General features: G+C 43.3%; 1 protein-coding gene across 1 annotated transcript in view; it reads right to left on the minus strand.

Moving 5' to 3' along the window:
* Positions 1–16530, minus strand: part of LOC120936702 (retinoic acid receptor responder protein 1-like) — a 41721-nt gene extending 25191 nt beyond the window's left edge. Inside the window, exon 1 of the mRNA XM_040349259.1 lies at positions 16254–16530. Coding sequence (XP_040205193.1) covers positions 16254–16466 — 213 coding nt within the window. The 5' untranslated portion in view covers positions 16467–16530. The remainder of the gene's footprint in view (positions 1–16253) is intronic.
* Between the last annotated feature and the right edge of the window lie 412 nt (positions 16531–16942).

A 16942-nucleotide genomic window follows, 5' to 3' on the forward strand; every position in this document is an offset into this window, starting at 1 on the left:
TTTACAGGGAAAGTGGATTTGCCTTTCGCAAATAACCCCCATAGTGTATATAATGCGTGCGCACGTGAGTGTGTCTCAATAGTAGGCTGCATTATCAAAACACAGGGACCAGAAAGGTTTCATTATGAAATTTAATTTAGAGCGTACTATGCAAGCTTATGGCCATCTGCTTTTTTGTTTGTTTTTCAACCTAACTGAATGAAAAAAAAAAAACCCACACATTAACAATAAAACATAAATAAAAATAAATTGTTAATAAATAATGTTGAGTCTTTGCACCGTGAACACAATAATATGTAGCTACCTGCATGACATAGGACATACTGTACTTCCAATACAGGCAAGTCACTAAAACTTTGGGGCTAAAAAAAAAAAAAAAAGCTAAACTTGAGCTGCAAATGAGAACTCCTGAACTGCATGCTGGCACAAGGCCCAGTACTACAACTCCACAGGTAGCATTTTCAGATTCTTCAAGTCAACAATGACAAATTATATATATATATATATATATATATATATATATATATATATATATATATATATATATATATATATATATATATATATATATATACACACACACACACACACATACACATATATATATATACTCTGTATCTCAATAAATGTGCTTTATACCAACAGTAGTACGGTATATGGTTGCAATGACTATGCTAAGATTTTAGTCCCCCATAAAAAGAAATGAAGTTTCTACTGAAATCCGATCCCCAAATCTTTCCACATTGCTTGCCAAACATGAAGGCCCATTTCTCCAAGTTATGAAAACAAAAGTACTTTTATGAGTTCAAAGGGTTTTGTAGATTTTTGTACAGCTGCTTTTTAACAAAGGGGCCCATTCATTGTATTTCTTTAATTTGTTTTTCGGTTTTCTCCCAAGCATCTGTATGCATAAAAGCATGTGTGGAATTATCAGTATCTGTTTTGCTGATGAACAAGATCAGAATTTGACTGGAAAAACAACACTGGTGTTAGTTATCACTAAACTCATCTAGGTTTGGGAAGCAAAAGCAAACCACTTCCAAAGTCTTGCCACCAAAACAGGAATAGAGGGAACACTTGTTTGTGTGGTGTTCCGTCAGATATGGTGACCTGTCAGAATTGGTAGCGAAGTGACGTCCTGTCGCCGCCATCTTGCTACACACCACTAAGGATACTCTGAGAAGAAGAACGACAAGATGCCCGCTTTCCCCCTTTTTAGAGTATCCTTACAATGGAAGAGTGCAGGGTGTAGCAAGATGGCGGCGACGAAACGTCACTTCCGCTACCAATTCTGACGGGTCGCCAAATTATGTGGCAACTGTCTAAGAGGGGATTTTTCTTAACACTGGAAAGATATCCTCACACTTCCTTTTGAGTCTAAAGGAGATATATAAAATGGAACATGCATAAATGTATGAACGCTTGTCACTTTCATGAACTGGCAGCTAACAGTAGCACAGTTATATACATTTTAGTATTTGATGTGTAGGTATCAGAACTGTATTTATATATGCAGTGAAACCTTGGTTTGAGAGCATAATTCGTTCTAGAAACATGCTTGTAAAGCAAAGCATTGTTTTTACAGGGTTTAAAAAAGAGAAGAGACACCCCCTCTAAGTGTAGCAATAATTTGCTAAATGTTGTACCTTCATTAAATGTAACCATATTGCTACACTTAAAGGGGTCGTAAAGGAAAACATTTTTTTTCCCTAAATAGCTTCCTTTACCTTAGTGCAGTCCTCCTTCACCAGGGCTGGACTGGGACAAAAATTTGGCCCTGGACTTCATCCAGACTGGCCCACTTTGACATGTCTCTCCCATGGCGGCTGGACAACTCCCACACCTCCCCGGCCACCCAAGCCCCCTCTCCCTCTTCACTAGCCACTAGCCGTTCTAATTTATTAGAGTAGAACGGCTGGTACTGGTACTCTTATAGGCAGTACCAGTGGGGAAGGTAGACATTATTTCACCCGGGGCAAACAATCAGTTTGGTGCCCCCCATATGGGACAAGATTAGGCAAAAGTGAGAAGCTCCCAGGCCATAGCTGTTGAGTCAGCTGTCTGTCCCCTCCCCCCTGCTCCTCTGTCGTCCCCCCTGCTTCTCTGTCCCCCCCCAGGTGAGCGCTGCGGGGAGGGAGAGGAGGTGAGCGCTGCGGGAAGGGAGAGACAGAGGAGCGAAGGGAGGCAGTGGTCCGCTGTCACTGAAGCCGGCCCACTGAGCCATCGGCCCACCGGGAAACTCCCTGTAGTCCCAATGGCCAGTCCATCCCTGTCCTTCACTTACCTCATCCTTCCATTTTGCTTTTAAATGTCCTTATTTCTTCTGAGAAACCCTCACTTCCTGTTCTGTCTGTAACTACACACAGTAATGTGAGGCTTTCTTCCCGGTGTGGAGAAAGCTTCTTGAGGAGGGAGGGGGCGAGCAGGAGTGTCAGAACACCCACTAACACACAGCTCCTTTCTCTATCTGCAAAGTAGAGAGTGTCCTGACACTCCTGCTCGCCCCCTCAAGAGGCTTTCTCCACACCAGGAAGAAAGCCTTGCATTACTGTGTGGAGTTACAGACAGAAGAACAGGAAGTGAGGATTTGTAAGAAGAAATAAGGACATTTAAAAGCAAAATGGAAGGATGAGGTAAGTGAAGGAGGACTGCACTAAAGGTAAAGGAAGCTATTTAGGGAAAACAAAGGTTTTCCTTTGCAACCCCTTTAAGGGCTCCTCTCCTTTTTAATACTCAGTTGTGACATGACGCTACTCTTATAGCAAGACCTCGCTTGTATATCAAGGCGAAATTTATTAAAACATTTTACGTGTCTTGCAAAACGCTCTCAAACCAAGGTTTTACTGTATATTTATTTATTTATTTGTTAAGCAATAGGTTCAACCACGGCTACAATTATCAGTACATCTTTTAATCCCTGGGTTACAAAAAACGATTTGTCCGCAGATCTTTTTAATGTACGTTGCCTTTTTAACAGGAGTACACCAAAAACTGTGCAACTCACATGGAATCCTTTCACATTTAGCTTGTTGGCGGACAATTATAACCATTGACAGATGGTACCGCACTAGTGCCAGTATTAACGCTGGAATGCAACTGCAGGGCACATACACAATAAGCAATGACAGCCGATTCCTCTATTCTGAGAACGAAGGACAAACTAACACTGTTCTATATAATATTTAGAAATGACACTCTAACATATATCACAAAGACTTTAAGCGGAGCTCCACCCTATTTTTAAACATTTGTTTGATCAATTAGCATACTCTAATGCAGTACAAAACTGCCTTTTTTTTTTTTTTCTGTGACAGTACCTTTGATTACAGCATCTGTCACTCGGCTTCCTGTCCCCTCTTCTGCGGGTATTCTGCGGGTAGTGCATCATCCTTCACCCGCACTGTGTCCTGGGAGCTTTTCTCATTGCTCCTCGGAGTCATTGCGGAGCCTCGCCGCCATCTTGCTACACAGTAATGAGAGTGAGAAGGGGCAAGCGGACATCTTGTTACACCCACCGGAGTTTTAGATTTCAGTTATTTTCAACCCAAAACTGAGCTTATATGCTTAAATACCGTATCCGTTTTGTGTTTAAAATAACTGAAGTCTAAAACTCCAGTGGGTGTAACAATATGTCCGCTTGCCCCCTTCTCACTATCATTACTGTGCAGGAGTGCGGGGTGTAGCAAGATGGCGGCGACGAACTGAGCATGTGCTGGAACGAGAGGCGGTGAATGCTGGGAGTTCAACATTCCCCAAACCAAGGAAGTAGGTGCTTGTGGGCTTCTAATGCCCACAAGCAAAATGGAAACGGCTTTCCTGACAAAATAAAAGTTATGATTCCAGACGAAATCGCTGTGCCAATGATTAGAAACGGCAGAGAAGCGAGTACTCATTTGATATGCTTTCAATAATATAATGCCAAAAAAAAGGGCCCCACCCTTTAATGCAGTCCAGTGAGATCATTCAGCATGGAGAGGTCCAACACAAACACAACTTGATATCCCAGCATTCAGCTGCTATTGAGAGTCACCACTATGGGGAGGGGGGGGGGGGGGTTTCGCCTCTGGGTGCAAATAAGCACATGGTAAACCTCGGAAGTTTTGCTAGGCCCAAATAGAGTACAGTGCTGGGACAAGGTCAGCCAGTGGAATGCGATTAAATAGTGCCGATGTGTGTGGTACACTGCAGGGAACTGATATGTTTAAGATCAGCGCACAAATATAGGGGTTAAGAATATGAAGGAAAAAAATAAAAATAAAAATGTCCTCGGGTTTGTGATGTTACTGCATCAGGGGTGTCTCTGAAATGAAAAAATGTCCCTGAGTTGGACCACCACTACAAACTCCTCTCCCACTCCCACCTCCCTAATACAGGGCTCACCCATCAATCACTGCAAAGTTTATCACTAGGGATGAGCTCAGGCATGTTCAGACACGAGTCTGAATTATCCAACCGGGAAACCATCAAGGCGTCAGTCAAATGCGGCAGAGGCAGCCGCACATATACACATGCTGCGCATACTTGCGGCTGTGGGATTGGGGGCTGCCTCTGCAGTAGGGATGAGCTTCGAGTTAGAGTCAAACTCATGTTCGACTCGAACATTGTCTGTTCAGCGAACAATTTGGGGTGTCCGCGGCAAATTTGAAAAGCCGCGGAACACCCTGTAAAAGTCTATGGGAGAAATCTAAAGTGCTCATTTTAAAGGCTAATATGCAAGTTATTGTCATAAAAAGTGTTTGGGGACCTGGGTCCTGCCCCAGGGAACATGCATCAATGCAAAAAAAAAAAAGTTTTAAAAACTAATTTTTTTTTCGGGAGCAGTGATTATAATAATGCTTAAAGTGAAACAATAAAAGTGAAATATTGCTTAAAATTTCGTACCATGGGGGGTGTATAGTATACCTGTGAAGTAGCGCTTGTTTCCCGTGCTTAGAACTGTCCCTGCACAAAGTGTAATTTCTGAAGGAAAAAATCTATTTGAAATCACTCGCGGTTATAATGAATTGTCGGCTCCTGGTAATACAGAGAAAAGTCATTCATCAAAAAATAAAATGCATGGGGGGTCTTCCAAAATTCAATTACCAGGCCCTTCAGGTCTGGTATGGATTTTAGGGGGACTCCACCCCCCCCCCCAAAAAAAAGCGTGCAGTTCCCCCCCAAAAATCCACACCAGACCCTTTATCCCAGCACGCAACCTGGCAGGCTGCAGGAAGAGAGAGGGGGGGGGGGTGAGAGCACCCCCCCTCCTGAACCGAACCAGGCCACATGCCCTCAACATTGGGAGGATGCTTTGGGGGTCTGTGACAAGAATCACATTTTTAAAGCGGATCTCCGCCGAAAATAAATATATATATATATATATATATATATATATATATATATATATATATATATATATATATATATATATATATAAAGCCAGCAGCTATAAATACTGCAGCTGCTGACTTTTAATATTAGGACACTTACCTGTCCTGGAGTCCAGCGCCGTCGGCAGCAGAGAACGAGCGATCGCTCGTCACTCTGCTGCCCCCACCACCATCCTCAGTGAGGGAACCAGTATGTGAAGCATTGCGGCTTCACTGCCCGGTTCCCTACAGCGCAAGCGCGAGTCGTGTGCGCTGCGCTTACTGGTCCCCGGTGTTCTGGGAGCCGTGCGTTTCCAAGAACACAATGGGGGGGGGGGATCTGACGTCCTGCCCGCAGTCTACCCGCAGACTGTGTGGCCGGAAGTGGGTGCAAATATCTGTCTTTAGAAAGGTATCTGCACCCCCTCCCCCCTAAAAAAGGTGTAAAATGCGACACCGGAGGGGGCTCGGATAAAAGATCTGGTGTGGATTTTTGGGGGGAACCCCACACATAATTATTTTTTTTGACGCAGGGTTCCCCTTAACCACTTGACCACTGGGCACGTAAACCCACTTAATAACCAGACCAATTTTCAGCTTTCAGTGCTCTCACAATTTGAATGATAATTACTCAGTCATACAACATTGTACCCAAATGAAATTTTCGTCCTTTTTTTCACACAAATAGAGCTTTCTTTTGGTGGTATTTAATCACCGTTGGGTTTTTTATTTTTTGCGCTATAAGAGAAAAAACGACTGAAAATTATGTAAAAAAAAATAATTTTTCTTTGTTTCTGTTATAAAATTTGGCAAATTTAGTATTTTCTCTTCATTATTTTGCATAAATGTGAAAAATGAAGTTACGCCGAGTAAATAGATACCCAACATGTCACCCTTCAAAATTGCAGACGCTCGTGGAATGGCGCCAAACTTCGCTACTTAAAAATCCCCATAGACGACGTTGCAGGGTATTGTGGGGTATTGCAGAGTATTGTGGGGTATTGCAGAGTATTGCAGAGTATGGGGGCATTGCAGAGTTTTTAGGGGTATTGCACAGTTTTTTTTTGGTATTGCAGAGTATTTTGGGGTATTGCAGAGTATGGGGGCATTGCAGAGTATGGGGGCATTGCAGAGTATTTTGGGGGCATTGCAGAGTATTTTGGGGGCATTGCAGAGTATTTTGGGGGCATTGCAGAGTATGGGGGTATTATTGCAGCGTATGGGGATATTATTGCAGCGTATTGCACAGGGAGGAATGGATGGCTGGATCTGTGACTGCATGTGTCACAGATGCAGCAGCAGCTGCTGCTTCCGCTCTCTCCCCTCTCCTCTCTCACACTGTACCGTTCGGTACAGAGAGGAGAGGGAGGAACCGGCGTCATCACATGACGCCGGTTTGTTTACTAGTGATCGCTCCGTCATTGGATGGAGCGATCACGTGGTAAACCGCCGCTATCAGCGGCGATTTACCGTGATCAGCCGGGTCCGGAGGACCCATCGGTCACGGAGACTCCCGTGTGCGCGCCCCGCAGGGCGCGCGATTCTGGGAGGACGTACATTGACGCCCTCCCAGAGTTAAGCAACCACCTTGTAGACGTATTTCGTCTATAGGGCGGTTGTTAAGTGGTTAATATCTATACCAGACCTGAAGGGCCTGGTAATTGAATTTGGGGGGACCCCACGCATTTTTAATGAATGACTTTTCTCTGTATTGCCAGGAGCCGACAATTCATTATAGCCGCAAGTGATTTTAAATAATTTTTCCTTCAGAAATGACACTTTGTGCAGGGACAGTTCTAAGCACGGGAAACAAGCGCTACTTCACAGGCATACTATTCACACCCCCTAGGTACCAAATTTAAAGGAATATTTCACTTTTATTGTTTCACTTTAAGCATTATTAAAATCACTGCGCCCGAAAAAAACTTTAGTTTTTAAAAAACTTTTTTTTGCATTGATACATGTCCCCAAACACTTTTTAGGACAATAACTTGCATATTAGCCTTTAAAATTAGCACTTTAGATGTCAAACGTTTGAGTCCCATAGACTTTAAAAGGGTTCTAAAGTTCACACAAACTTTTGGTCTGTTCGCAGATTCTGGTGCAAACCGAACAGGGGGGGGGGGGGGGTGTTCAGCTCATCCCTACTCTGCAGCCTATGATTGGCTGTTGGCTTTGACAACTTCCTGGCATGGCTTGTTTCTGAACACACCTGAGCTTCTCACTACTCTTTCTCCCCTTCAAAGCTACCGTCTCAATTCAGTAGAGAGCTCTTCCACCCACCCAGGGCTCAAGTCCTGCAGGAACGCGTGGGAACGGAGTTCCTGCACTTTTTTCACAGCAGGAACGGAGTTCCCTTTGCAGGACTGGAGCACACTACCTGATGAATCCATATACAGGAAGCAGCCACTAACAAAGGATTACTAAGGTACAGTGGATAGAAAAAAAAAAAAAAAAAAAAATGCGGTTTAGTAATTATGCATATGAGCGTATCTTTTTTTTTTGGGGGGGGGAGTGGATCTTGGGTGGGAGTTCCCACACTTTTTTCCCCAGGACTTGACCCCTGCACCCACCGCTAGGGTTGCCACATCATCCCTTTAATCCGGGGCACATATTACACAGGTTCTGAGGCCAATTTAATGCAAATAAGGCACAGAGTTTAATGTATCACCTTAATCAGCCACAGAACCTGTGTAATTAATATGTGTCCTGGATTAAAGGGATGATGTGGCAAACCTACCCACTGCCTGTTACTTACCCAGTCCTTTTTTACAGGAGGAGCTCTGCAGCATGACAGCCATGCCTCCTGGAAGCTGCTCCTCCTACACCGAGGAGGCTCTGTCACTTGAGGTGCGCTATTACTCTTAAACAGAAGCTAGCAAAGGATTTGGGCTTTTGCGACAAGTGACAGCGGTGAGCGCATAGCTAGTGCCATGACTGATAGTTAGAGGTCCAGTTCAGTTAGAGGTCCGGGGACTAGTATCACCCCACTCTGGATGAAAAAAGCCCTGTTAACAATAGTGACATGGCAGCCACTCCTGTCCGTGACAAGCAGGAAGAAGGGAGTTGCTGGAGCTCCCATCGTGCCCTCCCTATAAATAGAGGCACGGTGCCCAGGGCACGTTACCCCCCCCCCCCCCTGTTGTCCTGGTCCTGAGAGAATGGAAGTGTTTCCCTCACTGTTCGTTCATTATAAGAGGCCCCCTTGGCCACACTGAGAAACCAAATCTCAAGAAGCACTGTTATGGCTTGTGTACACAGGTCTTTGTACAAGTCAGGACTGCATTTCGCCCCATACAAGTCAACAGGAATGTGAATACAGCGTTAACTATCCAAGAAGCACATCTAAAACAATGTGGATAATTCTCAAACTGATCTCAAATACAAGTTGAATGCATATGAAAGCAAGTTGCATTCCCAACCTATGCAAGCAGTTACAGGGCCCCCCCTCCCCCATGCCTCCCAAAAAAGGGCACCGTCTCCACTTGATAAACGGGCTCATCCGCTCAGGCACCGAAATGTGTCAGTACTGGCGGGAAATGCTCTCAAGTTTGTTCACCTGAAGACTGTCATCCCCTGGAATTCCTTTTCACCTGTCAGTCTGTCCACTGTATTCCCCTCGGAATGGTAAGAAAGATAGACCATGCAGGACATTTTGGATGGGAGAAAAGAGTTTTGGAATCAATGTTTTATGTCTGTCTCAAGACCTGATGAATATTAAAAGCTGAACAATCACACAGCTAAAGAAAGAAGTGGAAAAATAAAATAAAAGGGGGAAATATCTTTATCTGCCAAACGTTTTGCAATTCTGCCAGACCACTTTTATGACTGACATATGCTACAGCCAATATTGTGACGCCACCTTATTTTTTAGAGTTCAGGAATACAGTGGTGTCATCTCCCCACCCTCAGCCTCATGATTGGACAAGAAAAAAAAAAAAAAAAAAAAATCTACAACACACTGATCATTCTACTTCCCTACATCACATGTGTAGGCAGCAGAGCTTGATCCGCTTGCAGTGCAGCTTCCCCTTCCCAGTTGGAGTGCTGCTGTGCAGAGCATGGCAGAAGGCCTATAGCCAAAAAAAATTCCAATACCTATGCTAGATACAATGCTGTATCCTGGCCTAGGCCAACAAGGCCCAGGCCTAGGGCAGCACTTTGCAGGGGGGCAGCACGGACAGTGTCCCCGCCGGCTTGCGCTACACTGTTGGGCAAATTAGTTTAGCACCCCCATAAATCGGCCGCACTGCTTCCAGTGTGTGGGCGGTTGGCATTCTGCAACTGGGGGGGGGGCTTCTAGTCTTTTACCATCCCTGTCCCATTGCAGAGATTTCCCTTAATTTCCTGCCCCATAGCCAAACAGGAAGTGAGAGGAAATCTATGCAAATTAAGGGAATCCATTGCCCCCCCAGAACTAGTGTCCCCACTTAAAAAATTTCAGGGTGGGTCTTAAACCGCAAGGGGTGTGGTCTTGAAAGAAAGGGGTGGGTCATATTTAAATTAGGGGGTGCACAAGTTTAGTCAGGCCTAGGGCAGCACAAAACCTAAATACACCCGTGGCTAGATAGCTGTATTTTAACATCTAATTATTTTTAAAAGGAATATACAACTACATTAGTTTCTTCCTACAGTTCAGTTTTATTTGTTCATCCCAAATATATATCATTTGTCAGCATACTCAAGGCCCTAAAGATAGGCTGCAATGTGCCTCATACATTCTGATAATGATGACCTTGCATATGCTGCCCTGATCTTGTACGCACAGTAAAGTGCAATGCTGGTATCTGGAACAGAAGAGAGAGAAGGGAACTGGCAAACATAACTTTGCTATGACTGGTGGGACTGGGATAACAATGCAGAAACACATGCCAGTCCTTGCTAAAACAGAGCAACAAAGTTATTGGTACAGTGACCTTTAGATTAGAACAAAATGGAGTCTGACGTGCCTGGTGCCTCCTTACAGTGTGTTAAAAATATGAGGGGGGGGGGGGGCAGGAATTTTCTGTACTATAGGGACTAAACAACATTTTAATAAATAACCTTTACTTTCTATTTGTGAATGTGTTACTTAAGATGTTCAATATGTAACTTCATCTAACTCATTTCATGTGTTCACTGCCAGCGAGCTGAACAAACAAGCCATGCAATGGGTGGCAGACATGTTTGGGGTCATTTATATATAGAGGGAAGCAGTGCTCTTTTATTAAACTTTTACAGAATACTTTATTAGTGCTGAAACTGCAAGTTGGACCTGTTGATATACAAAACAACTGGAGCAAATCATGTTTATGTGTGGTCTATAGCAAATGAAAAAACGGTTTGCGACGAGCAAAAGCTCAAATTTATTCCTTCAGTTTTTTATAAATCAGGTTCATTTATCTTGACAAGAATTGCCAGTAACGGTAATCATATTTTCAGATCCCACAAGTAGCAAAATGGGTCATTATATGGTCTTTAACTGAATATGTTTAAAGGGGAATTCCAAGATGAATATGCACAACTTCACTACTGCAATCAGAAATAGTAACACACTGCACGTTTGCAGCATGATGACACAGGCGCACACATTTAAAGTGTGTGATGACATCATTATGCCAACTGAAGTGCAATTATAAATTAAGCCCAAAATGGAAGCCACCATTATTACATGTGTTTGGGCACATTTTATTATTAATTCAGTTGTATAACCCAATTCAAATTTATTTCACCAACTTTTTGTATTTTTTTTTAGGGCTGTGCAAATTAACTTTTAATCAATCTTTAATTTTTTTGATCGATCAAAATCTTTTTGATCGATTACAATTCTTTTGATTGGTACTCACCTCTCCGCCGGCTTCTGGGCCTTCAGGGAGTTCCGTCGGAGATCCAGTAACGTCACGGACACCGGCGGGGCTTGCCATGTCCATCTGAAGGGCTCCTTTGCTGTGCCTTCATATCTGCATGCCGGCGGGACCTTACTATCTGCCACACGCAAGGGCTGTTACACTTCCCTCTATCAACCTGGGATTCTACAACCATTCACTGGGAGCTGTGATAGTTCCCTTCATGGGACATGTACATGCCGACGGACTGATGTTAACCTCTCCTTATCTGGATTCAGCAGTGGTATCGTTGTACACATTTTTATACCAGTATCATACTTAGCTACATGTTTTTATAACTGCTTTTGGTACCGTTTAGTATTACTCGCACCATTTTTACAGTTTATGTAGCTACATCGATTTTATCTCCAGTGCAATATTTATTTGGTTACCTACTTGAAGACTATAAAAGTTTTAATGCTATTCCCATTGAGCGCTGCCTTTGTGTGTTTTTTGCATCCTGCTATCCATTTTTCCAGTGGTTGGTAGATGCACTGGGAATCAGCCTGCAAGGAGATCAGATAAAAGTAGTTGGACCTGTATGTGCGTAATAATTAATCAAAATCAGTCGATTAATCGGAAAAAAAAAAAAACGATTAATCGAACAGAAACATTTTGATCAGTAACAGCCCTATTTTTTTTTAATCTAGGTTATATTAAAACTGACGTTTTAGGGCCCAATGAGCATCACGTGTGGTGAGACACATGCAGAACAATCAATGTGGATTCCCACACAGTGGTCCATCATTATGTTTTATTTATATTTCAGGCATATTATTAGTGTTTACAACCCTATTAAATTAAATACTCAATGATCACAACAAATGTTTCTGAGCATGTGTAGCTTTAAAAAGGGCTGTAATAGGGATTGTGTAATAAAATAAATATTTAGCCAGACTTCCTAAGAATGCTATTTGCCTGGCTGTCCCTGGCTTCAGTATTTTAGAACAGGCAAGCAATATATGCAAGTCCTAAAACTCCCAATCTGCACAGACAGAGGCCCAGAAACTACTGAATTGATTTGAATTAGCATGACAGTCAGGGAGCTAAAGTGGTTGTTGTAAACCCTCGTATACCTCATGAATGACTGGCCTCAGGTGATACAGAGATGAAACAAATCCCTGTTTATCTACATCTGTCTGGCCTACATGCAAAGTGAAGCATTTACACAGGATCTATCAGCTTTGACAAGCAGGAGGCGGAGAGCTGAAGTTACATCAGTGAGGAGAGCTCTGAGAGCTGATTGGATGGCAGAGACACCCCCCCCTCTCCACAGGAGGAACAGAGATGAGGCTGTCAAACAGATGGAGCTCCCTCCCCTGTCACCATTTTTCTCTTGGTGTCAGAAGCGATTCATTCTTATGGCAGCGGAGAGAAATTACATATAGTGCTCTGGATTACGACAAGTACACGCTATAGAAGAATATGTTTTGTTTATATTTCATGTCTGAGGTGTACAACCACTTTAATATTGTAGATGGTAAGGTCACGGTAATGGCCTCCATATTTCCCTTCTAGAGGTCTCCTTTAAAAAAAAAAAAAAAAAAAAAATTCAGCTGTGTAATGGGACCAAATATTACAGTTGTGCTAGCTAGTGCTGAAAGGGTAATATTCTTCATTGTGTTACTTTTGTTGCAAATTAGATATAAAAAATTGCTGTTGTAAAAAAAAAAAAAAAAAAGACTGTCATCCTTACTCAAACTAACTTTTCTTCTCAAAATGTTATACTGAATGATGTATTCTTCTTTCCCCTCCCAATAAAGAGGGCATAAAAAAGGTATATAAAAATGTTTTCAACTTTGGTATGTCTAACTCTTAAAACTTTAGACACTGGCAGGATTCACAAGTCATATGGACGGATTGTAGTACGGTATTTGTATAGCAAATGCTTTTCCCTTGTAAACAAATGCAAACAAGCACGTAATTTCATTAAATGGAACCACGCCACCCAATTAATGCCAGTGCAACCAAAAAAAAAAAAAACACACACAAATGATTGCCTGTTATGGCAACCGCTCAAGTATGCCATAAGCACTATAGCAACCAGCTAGATTTTTCATTAATTCACAGCTTTTTATTTTATGCTAATAGGGTCATTGTTCCCTTTCAGGGGGCATGTACAGCCCAGGCACATAGGAAATACTAATGCACATCCAGAGGGAGGATGATACCACCAGCTAACCCTTTACTGAGAAATAAAAAGTTATAACAACTATTGCTTAGTAAGTATACCCTGGTGTTAGTTGTCCAAATTTAAATGATTCCTTGAGCCGTTATTACAGCATGCTTTCTCAATTGTTATACCCTAGAAGAACCCCTGAAATAACTTTAGGTCTCACCTGTACTAAAAACAATTAGGGGTCAGTGGGAGGAATGCCCCCCTTACATTGGTGGACAGCGGGAAGGATGCCCCCCTTACATTGGTGGACAGCGGGAAGGATGCCTTTTAGATCAGTGGTCCTTGCTAGACACATCCCTTACATTGGTGCGATTTACCTTACAGACAGGTAAAGAGATAATTGTTGTGCTGCTGGCTCTGCCAAGTGCTGTTGGACCTAGAATTATGCAGGCACCATCAGAGGGGAGGTCAATCTGCCACAGCTCATGGAACCACTAGTATGGAACCACTAGTAACATCTAGAGGAACCCTAGGCTTCCAAGTAACCCTGAAAATGGTACACCAAATGTTTACAATGTAGGGAGTGTACAGCTTGTATAATAGTGTACATTTTTGGTCACCTCAAAATAACTCCACAGCCATTAATGTCTAAACCGCTGGAAACAGAAGGGAGTACACTCCCTGGTGTCATGTGACTCGTTAGCAGGTGTGTTCGCTCTCACTCCCTCATACTGGTCACTGGAAGTTCAACATGGCAAAGAACTCGCTGAGGATCAGAAAAAAAGATTAGTTGCTCTACATAAAGATGGCCTAGGCCCTAGGTTATAAGAAAATTGCCAAGACCCTGTAAATGAGCTGCAGCACGGTGGCCAAGACCATACAGTGGTTTACCAGGACAGGTTCCATTTAGAACAGGTCTCGCTTGAGTGCATATGCTCAGCGTCATATCGAGAGGTTGTCTTTGGGAAATAGATGTACGAGTGCTGCCAGCATTGCTGCACAGGTTGAAGTGGTGGTGGGGGAATCAGCCTGTCAGTGCTCAGACCATATGCCGCACACTGCATCAAACTGGTCTGCATGGCTGTCGTCCCAGAAGGAAGCCTCTTCTAAAGATGATGCTCAAGGAAAGCCCCCAAACAGTTTGCTGAAGACAAGCAGACTAAGGACATGATTACTGGAACCATGTCCTGTGGTCTAATGAGACCAAAGATAAACTGATTTGCATCAGATGGTGTCAAGCGTGTGTGGCAAAAATCAGCTTAGTAAGACAAAGTAGTACAAGTGTGTCTTGCCTTCAGTCAAGCATGGTGGTGGGAGTGTCATGGTCTGGGGCTGCATAGTGCTGCCGGCACTGGGGAGCTACAGTTCATTGAGGGAACCATGAATGCCAACATGTACTGTGACATACTGAAGCAGAGCATGATCCCCCTCCCTTCAGAGACTGGGCCGTAGGGCAGTATTCTAACATGATAATGACCCTAAACACACCTCCAAGATGACCACTGCCTTGCTAAAGAAGCTGAGGGTAAACGTGATGGACTGGCCAAGCATGTTTCCAGACCTAAACCCTATTGAGCATCCTCTAACAGAAGGTGGAGGAATGCAAGTTCTCTAACATCCACCAGCTCTGATGTCATCATGGAGGAGAGGAAGAGGACTCAAGTGGAACCTGTGAAGCTCTGGTGAACTCCATGCCCAAGAGGGTTGAGGCAGTGCTGGAAAATAATGGTGACCACACAAAATTATGAAACTTTGGACCCAATGTGGACATTTTCACTAAGAGCCGGTTCACACTGGGGCGACTCGTCAGACGGCTCAGCCGCCTGACGAGACGCGTCCTATTCAATGCAATGGAACCGTTCTAATAGGAGCGACGCAAGTCGCTCCAACTTAGATAAAGGTTCTTGCACGACTTCGAGGGCAGGTCAGGGCGACCTGCATCGACTTCTATACAGAAGTCGTTTTGCAGGTTGCCTCTGAAGTCATCTTCAGGACGCCTTGCCGAGTCGCCCCCGAAGTCGTGAACCGGCTCTTAGGGGTATACTTACTTTTGTTGCCAGCAGTTTAGACATTAATGGCGGTGTGTCGAGTTATTTTGAGGGTACAGCAAATGTACACTGTTATACAAGCTGTACACTCACTACTTTACATTGTAGCAAAGTGTCATATCTTCAGTGTTGTCACATGAAAAGATAGAATAAAATATTTACAAAAATGTAAGGAGTGTACTTAATTTTGTGAGATACTGTATGTAGATAGTTGTGTTTGAATTCTGATTTAATTCTCTACAAGAAGCATCCAAAGGGTGACCATACACTACTGTTTGTAAACATCCTTTAGATCTATCAGCTATGTAGTGCAACAAGGGCTTGAGTGATTGAATACCAACTGAAAACATTGATCACAGGCACTTACATTACATAGCTGGCAGATTTAAAGCTGACCATATACTTACTATACAATGCGATGCGATTGTACCATATTGTTTAGATATACCATCAACTATGTAGTGCAAGAGCCTGCCTGGCTGTATATAAATATATATATATATATATATATATATATATATATATATAGAAGTTCAATGGATTGTTTAGATTTGTCCTTATATTATAAACATTTGGTAAAGGTTAAGAAGATTGTACAAACAGTATAGTGAGTATATGGTTAACCTCATGGTGGTCATACATGCTTCAATAAATGATCAATTTATTTTATAGCAATAACCAATCTATAGTCAACTCAACACCCCATTTGCCTGTTATACCACACATAAACATGTAGAGGAAAATGATTAGGAAATCTGATTGAAACATTTTGAAAGCAAGTAAAGAAAGTAACAGAGAACTGTGCAGAAAGTGAAGTAACTACAAACTGCAGATTAAATCTGATTGGTTGCTGCAGGTTACTGTTGTCACTTACCATGAGGGTGGCTTTTTTGACATCTGTCACCTCAAGCAGCTGATGGGGAGAGCCAGATTGGTAGTTGAAGAAGTGAAGAGCGAGTCGGGCTGGATGCTGTGCTTTTCTGTAGTTAGTGGGGATGTCGGTGGGGGTCTGATCCCTGGAGGGGGCAGCATGGATGGTGAAGGGCAGCAGAGCCAGCAGGCAGCAGATCCCTGGCATTGTCATCATGGTGTGCTGGTGGAGATGTCTGTGATCAGAGCTGCAGATCCCAGCTACAAATAGTGTGTGTGTGCCCATCCCTCCTCCTCCCAGAGGGTGTCCTGCCCCTTCCATCACCTCCTCCCACCAGGCTTATCTCTTACATCCTCCACTTCCCAGAAATCAGCTTATGCTTCAATGACTTCTACCTCCCAGATCTCTCCATTCTATCCTGCTGGTATTCCCTGTCATTGTGTCTGCTGACTAATTCCCAATCCCTACACCTGTGTGCTCTGATCACAAGGACTTCTACCTCCTAGATCTCCCCATTCTATCCTGCTGGTATTCCCTGTCATTGTGTCTGCTGACTAATTCCCAATCCCTACACCTGTGTGCTCTGATCACAAGGACTTCTACCTCCCACATCTCTCCATTCTATCCTGCTGGTATCCCCTGTCATTGTGTGTGATCTCTAATCCCTACACCATCCCTCCTCCATCCCTACA

This window comes from Rana temporaria, chromosome 4 (genome assembly GCF_905171775.1).
Source record: "Rana temporaria chromosome 4, aRanTem1.1, whole genome shotgun sequence".
In the NCBI taxonomy this organism is placed as follows: domain Eukaryota; kingdom Metazoa; phylum Chordata; class Amphibia; order Anura; family Ranidae; genus Rana; species Rana temporaria.